Source organism: Pseudophryne corroboree, chromosome 6 (genome assembly GCF_028390025.1).
Source record: "Pseudophryne corroboree isolate aPseCor3 chromosome 6, aPseCor3.hap2, whole genome shotgun sequence".
Lineage (NCBI taxonomy): Eukaryota > Metazoa > Chordata > Amphibia > Anura > Myobatrachidae > Pseudophryne > Pseudophryne corroboree.
In genome coordinates this window covers 603,236,611-603,243,978 of record NC_086449.1, presented here as the reverse complement: position 1 = coordinate 603,243,978, position 7,368 = coordinate 603,236,611, and the positions used below count along the sequence as shown (strand labels likewise).

The window sequence follows — 7,368 nt, the reverse complement described above, 5'->3', positions numbered from 1 at the left end:
TTGCACTACTTTACGTGCAGTTATAGTTTTTACAAAAAATATTTTTTTAACAACACTTCCAGCCTTGAGGGTAATCGAGCCAAACTTCATATGACCATTAATAATAGACATTCTCCAAAAATTTATTTATTTATTGTTTATTTCTTTGTTTTTGCAACACAAAAGTCGCAGCAGCTGTCAACGCTACACGGAAAATCCTGGGTTTCGGTAGTGCGCATGCGCTGTGCTAGGATGCGGCGCTGCTTGCGTTCCAAGCCTCGCTGTCGCCTGCGTCCCTTCATCCGCTCAGGCTGCACTGATTGGTGAGACGGGCGAGAGAGAGAGAGACTGCACATCCTCAGCATGGCTGCGGTGCTGCTGCTGGTTTCTCTGCTCTCCCAGCTGTGCGCCGGGCAACTGGGCCACCCCGATCCGCCCGGCAGGATAGGTAACAGTCTCCCGCTGCATACTAGGCTCCATATAATGCGCTTATTTATATTGTATACTAAATGTGCTGGAAGGTGCACATCTGTACTAAGTATATTTGTAACAGCCAGATATCTATCATCATTTAACTTACGCTATACATAAACATTTCTGATTGCTTTGATTGAAGTGAAGGTACGTTGTGAGTTTTAGTAAATAACCCTGATTGCATACAACGTGTTGTCAGGGGAGTCATTAATGATTATAAAAAGAAGATCCCTATGACATATTCTGTGTCATGAGTATCTGCTCGAAGCCTTTTCTGTATTTTACTCATTTTTACCTTATAAAAAACTTTTACATGCGGGCAGGGGCTGGCCGGGATTTACAGGGGAGAGTGGTGGGTACTTAAATTTGTGATTGGCTGAGCTCACCCATGATGTATCAGGGACCCAAGGCTCAGGGCTCTACAGTACTGCTTATGTTGTATGCTATACTGCTGGCAGAGTGGCACAGGAATGTGCTCTCACTGGCATCACCCTCTTCCTGTCACCCTCGCCCTGACGTCAGCTTCTTCCTGTCACCCTCTCCCTATCACTCACAACTGGCACTGACTGCTGTCACCAGCTCCCTGGCATAACCCTCTCCATGTCATCTACTGCTGTCACCATCTCCCTAGAGTCAACCTCTCCCTGTACAACCATCTTGCACAGACTGCTGTCACCTTCTCCCCGTCACCAGCTCCCTGGCATCACCCTCTCCCTGGTGTTACCCTCTTCCTGTCACCCACTGCGGTCATCCTCTCCCTTGTGTCTCCCTATCACCCACTGCCTCTCTCCGTCACCCTTTCCCTGTCACCCACTACATCTCCCCTGCATCACTGTCTCCCCATCACCATCTCTCTCCTGTCACCCTCTGCTTTTTCAAGGCATCACCCTCTCCTTGTCATACGACCACGCCCCTTGTTGTGAGGCCGCACCCTAATTTCAACACCACACACACTATTCCTGGGAGCACGTGTACCTTCGGTGCACGCAGGAACAGCGGCGGTATCGGGCATCGGCGGGACACGGTGGACATTATGGCTACAGTGCCTCACCAGCCACTGACCTCACCGCATGCCACTGATAGGGGTATATTTATCAACTGTCATTGTGTGTCCCTGTGTAACACAAAAGTACCACACCGGTTACAGCTGTCATTTCCTAAGGTACTGAACTGCAGTATGCTCCAGCATAAGCTTTGTGATGTGGAACATGTAAATGTATACTTGTGCAGGCCAGGGAGTCCGCACTGCAAGTTTAAGCTCCAAAGTCTAGTGATGGTCTAACAGGGGTTCAGATTCCTGCAAATCCAGATCACAGGCCAAACACCCATGGTTGCATTAATACCTGGCACAATGCCAGGGACGGATCTAGACTTTTCTTTAGGGGAAGCGGTTTACTGTTTAATCTAGACTCCTCCCTCTACAGTCCCAACTCCTCCCATCTGCAATCCTAACTCCTCCTCTCTCAATTCTGACTGAACTTTTTGAGTGAGACTGAGATAGAGCTTTGTGATTGTTCTATGTACATGTGACTGTGCTATGGGGTAATTGTTTTTATTAGCCCTAGTACCCACACACCAGCAAGTGAGGGCAAATGCTCTGTAACCCTTGCTCTCCTGGCTCCTCTGTGCTGCTGTGGTATAAGCTGCAGCACATCGTTCTGACTCAGGTTCTCCACGGAGAGCTCTCTTCTGCTCAAAAGTGGGCGTGGCTATGACTGTTTTAGGGGGGGCGGTCCCCCCCCCCCCCCCCTAGATCCGGCCCTGCACAATGCAGGACAGGTACAAGGGTACCCAGGATCCTGGTATACAAATACTATTATAGCATTTCTGTTCCAGCATCCTGGATCTCCCTGTGTCTGTACTGCATCTTTCGGCTATAAATAGTGACCTTGTAGCCGACCTGTGAGTTGTACAACTATAACTTTCATACTGCAGAGTATAACTAGTAAATCTACGGAAGAAACTAGTTGAGCAGTAGCGAATCTCTGGTATTTGGTTGCTAGACTGCAAAAAAAGACGTCACCATCTTTTTGAATTAACTAGACAATAATATACTATAAAGGTATTTCATAGTGTCATAAATACAGAATAGTTGTCAGAAAAATGAATGCTATATTTATAAATGAATGTAACAAATACTTTCAGATGGTGCTAAATCCATAGTCTATAACCGGAAATGAAAGCTGTTGGTATAGGTATTGAATGTAGGGCTAATTTGCCACCATTTATATATCGTTTATCTCCACTTTCTGCGTCCTCCCAATTTTATAAAATCATTTATTCATAAAGTTATTGTGGGATTTGCGTCAATTTCTGATTTTCTCTCGTTTGTGTTTTTACAGCTGTGGTCGGTGCTGGTATTGGGGGCTCTGCCGTAACATACTTTCTTCATCAACATTTTGGATCACAGGTGCAAATTGATGTCTATGAAGCAGACCGTGTTGGGGGGCGACTGGCCACATTAACAGTGAATAGTCAGCAGTATGAGTCTGGCAGCCCTTCTCTTCACTCATTAAACCTACACATGCAAGACTTTGTCAAGGTTTTAGGTGAGTTTTGTGTCTTCTTTTTACAACACATATATACATTAAAAAATTTTTTTTATATATATATATATATATATATATATATATATATATATATATATAAGAAAAACTTAATTTACACTTTACATCTCTAGAGGGCCAGATGTACCAATCCTTGAAAAGGGCCTGTAATATGACAGGAACAGATTGGCTGGTTCTTTATCTCCGACATTTCTCCTGCAGGGACCACAGGTTATCCACTGGATAACATTGGGATATGAGGTAGTGACAGCGGATTGGCACCAAACAATCAAAGCATTCGGCCTCTCAGAATGCAATGGACCCGTACCTATATCCCCGCCTCCTGGCTCAGGCAAATGTTTTTTTTGTTTGGTGCGGCAGGAGCCGGACCATGGTCAATGGGCTGCTGGTTTTTAGCAGCCATAAACTTTTTTTATTTTTATAGTCTTACTAGTTTTTTTTATGAGCGATCTTTCTAAAAAGCGTCTTATACGTACCTTAGAAAGTCACTTCAACAACTCCCCGCCGGGTTGCAACAACGCTTACCCACGTGTACAGTGCTGTTTCGGCGGGCATCTGTGTAGGATGTACTAGCAAGTCCAGCACATGTTACAAGGCTGTGGCTGGAGCACGGGGAGAAGGTAAGGCATCGGTTCCGCTTAGTAGGGGAAACGCAAGACACAGCCGCACTCTTTCAGGATGGAGACTACCGAACAGTCGCTGACGCGGCTGCCACCTCGGGTGCTCCAGTGTTAGGCCTCAGGGATCATAGGCTCCAGGAGTAGTATGAGGCCGTGATCCTTAGGGTTAATGTCAGCAGTGGGGAGTAAGACGCTCCCTTGGTCGCTCTTCCCCCTGGTTCATGACCAGTTTCCTCTGAGTTTCCCGCCATGAACTGAGTTCCTGATTCCATCTGAGACGATGTGTATCTAAAAGGACCCAGTCGCAGCATAGGTGGCTGTATGACTGGTGTGTCGGTGTTCACTTGGGCGTCTGTGTTCACTGTAGGTTCACAGGGCGGTTGTGTATACTAATAGTGTCTGGATCCACTCAGCGTTCACTAACATATTGATCGATCCTGGAAAGGGGTGAAGTCTCCCTGTATCCCACTCTCCTGAGCCGGATGATACAGCACTTAGGGGCTGATTCAGACCTGATCGGTGCTGTGCGTGTCAGATCTGAACTCATGCGCCGGCACCGCAATGCACCGGCGAATGGCAGACAGCCGACGGCTGTTGTAGCCCTGCTATCGTCTCTGCCTGATTGACAGGCAGAGGCTGTCGCTGGGATGAAGGGGGCGGGCCGTTTAGGGGGCGAGGTCTGGGCAACGCAGGCGTGGGTCGCGGTGGCTGCGTGATGCCACACGCAGCCGCTGCGACACGGGCAGCAACAAGTAGCTCCCTGCTAGCGTGCAGAAGCTGCGCTGGCTGGAAGCTACTCTTCAAGTACAAAAGCATTGCCGCTGTGCGATGCTTTTGCACTTGTGCAACGGGGCAGGGACTGACATGCGGGTTGGGCTAAGCCTGTGCCGGGCATCCCCCATGACCCCCCCCCCCCCCCTTCCTTCATGTCAGTGTGACTGATCGTAGATGTGCTAAATTTAGCACATCTGCGTTCAGGTCTGAATTAGCCCCTAAGTCTCTATCTACCTTTGAGTACGAATAGTTGGATAAGTGCCTGATGCATATGAGTCTGTAAACTATTGCTGCTTTTTCTTTCGCTGTGCGACTGAATAAGGTTAAACTCCTATATAAGGCAATGCAGTAATATGTTTCTCCTACATACTTGAAATGTATCTGTAGTTGATTATGTGCTCATATTGCTTATTATACGAATGTATAACTTGTGACTGATTGCAAGTGTGATTGCTGACTTGACTATAATTCTGTCAGTTTTTTGTGTATTCTGTTAAAGTGTGTACCTTTTGTCTGAGGTTGTTTGTACTCCTCCCCCTCCCTCTGGGGGGTCTGATAGTCACACATATACAAAATAACCTTTATACCAGTATTAATTGTTATAAGTAATTATTGGGAAATGATAAAATACTTCCTTCCATTCCATATTCCTTACATGTGATACTACTTCATCTATGACCTTCTGACTAATATTCACTAGCCTTACCATGCAGTCTTATAATATATATTTGTCATATACCACAACAGCCCACAGACAGAAGGTCCCAGCTGATACGCATTATGCATCTCAGCTAGAGTCCCATGTGAGCTACACACGCAAACTCTCTACTATTGCCTGGGCCAAAACCGCCCAAATATTACTCCTTGACAAAATCCGTCAAGTAACCTCGTTATATCGCTATATTGCATTATACATATGATTTCAACATTCAAATCCTTCTTACCCTCGGTTGTAATAAACCAAAGACCATATAAAGGATAACATCTTTTACTCCATAAACAGTAACTGCAATGTTATAGATTACTTACATGTGGTTAGTTACAAATAATGCAATATAGATTACCAGGTCAGATACACAATACAGTTTAACAACTCAGAAGTGAATTCCTAACTTGATCCCAGTAATGTATTACCCCATTCTGTTGCTAAATAAACTGAAATGCAGGTTTTAGTTATTTCTTGCTCGTACGTGTGTGTGTGTGTGTGTGTGTGTGTGTGTGTGTATATATATATATATATATATATATAATCAGAGTCTGTTAGGACCGGCACTCCCCTTCCAATTCTCGATGCTCAGGTGCCATCTCAGGTAGGGATGGATGCATAGAACAAAATAAAGCGGCACTCTGAGACTGTCAAATGTATTTCACTGTGAAATACATTTGACAGTCTCAGAGTGCCGCTTTATTTTGTTATATATATATATATATGTGTGTGTGAATGTATGAATGCAAGAAAGCTGTGCTAGTGTTATCAGATTGTCCTCTTCCCTGTGTACGTGTGTATAAGGATGTGAGTAGATGGCTGTTCCAGAAAGCATGGTGAGAAACGTGTGTGTGTGTGTCTGTAGCATGTATTGTTAGGGGATGATAACGTGTGTGTTTGTTGCATTTATTGTTAGGGGATAAATGTTTAACATGCACTCGGCTAATCAATGGACTAACTGGTAAATGCTGGATAATCATCTACCTGAAAAACATCTAGTGTGTGTATGTATATATATTTGTGTGTATGTTAAAGTTATCAGTATGTGTATAGAGATGGAGAGATGAAAGCAGACAAATGAAGAAAGCAGTGTCCATTGTATAGGCCAGCCCAAGTGCAGGCATAACACATACAGACATAGTAAAGATATCAAAGTCAAAAGGAGAGGTGATTTAAAGTGAAGGTAAATAAAGGGGTTCACTACGATCTGCCGGCGGCCGGCGACCAGCATACCGGCGCCGGGAGGCCGGCCGCCGGCTTACAGACAGTGTGGCGAGCGCAAATGAGCCCCTTGCGGGCTTGCTGCGCTCGCCACGCTACGCTACGGGCACGGTGCACACTATTTTATTCTCCCTCCAGGGGGGTCGTGGACCCCGACGAGGGAGAATAAGTGTCGGTATGCCGGCTGTCGGGCTCCCGGCGCCGGTATGCTGGTCGCCGGGAGCCCGACCGGCGGCATACTGAAGACCACCCAAATAAAGGTAGAGTGTGTTCTAGTATAGTCAGAAGTATGGTTACCTTCCAAAGAAAGTGTTTTGTTGAGTGGATTCCCAGAAGCCAGGTCAGTGTTGTGTCCTGTATTGTAGTGTCAGGAAAAGAGAGCTTGTTTTTGGGTGAGGGGGCTTTATATAACCTTTCCCAGCATGCACTTCACCAACCTACCCCCACAGCTGCACATGGCTTGGAAGTGGGACATAAGGTCCATGGCTGGCTAGGTGTCATTTCCTGTTCTTTGTATTACTGTAGCTCATGTTAAGATCAATACAGTATATTTCTTTTGTTCTATATACAGCTGATTTATTCCCAGTGTATTTCTTAATGTGCGCAAGCACAGTCTTGCGCATGAGCACATTATCAGTGGCGCTGAGCAGACGCGAATATCGATGCTCTTTCACATATTCCGATCCTCAATGCTGGTGCAAGGCAGGGATGGATCAGATAGTATGTCACTTTAACAAATTTGAAAGTGATTGCAGTCACAAATTGTGTAGTTAACACTGTACAGGCGTGTGATTTATCTCTCATGTCTAAGAGAGGCAAGGGTGAGGAGGTTACACTCTCCACAGCAGCACCTACACTCATTTCATGTTTTGTCTTGCAAAGCTGGTTTAACCTCTCAGGATCTGGTTCAAAATGGATTATTTGCAAATTGTTTTAGCTTTCACCAAAGCCTCTTGAATAATCCAAGGCAGGCACAGGTTCAGGTTGAACCCCCATGGGCCACTTTTACATAGACATTATCCAGTAT

At 45.6% G+C, this 7,368-nt stretch overlaps 1 protein-coding gene across 1 annotated transcript in view; it reads left to right on the top strand.

The window, feature by feature from the left end:
* The first annotated feature begins 266 nt into the window (after nt 1-266).
* PCYOX1L (prenylcysteine oxidase 1 like) overlaps nt 267-7,368 on the top strand; it is a 74,731-nt gene continuing 67,629 nt past the window's right edge. Inside the window, exons 1-2 of the mRNA XM_063928042.1 lie at nt 267-427; nt 2,796-3,002. Of these exons, the coding sequence (XP_063784112.1) occupies nt 343-427; nt 2,796-3,002 (292 nt within the window). The 5' untranslated portion in view covers nt 267-342. The remainder of the gene's footprint in view (nt 428-2,795; nt 3,003-7,368) is intronic.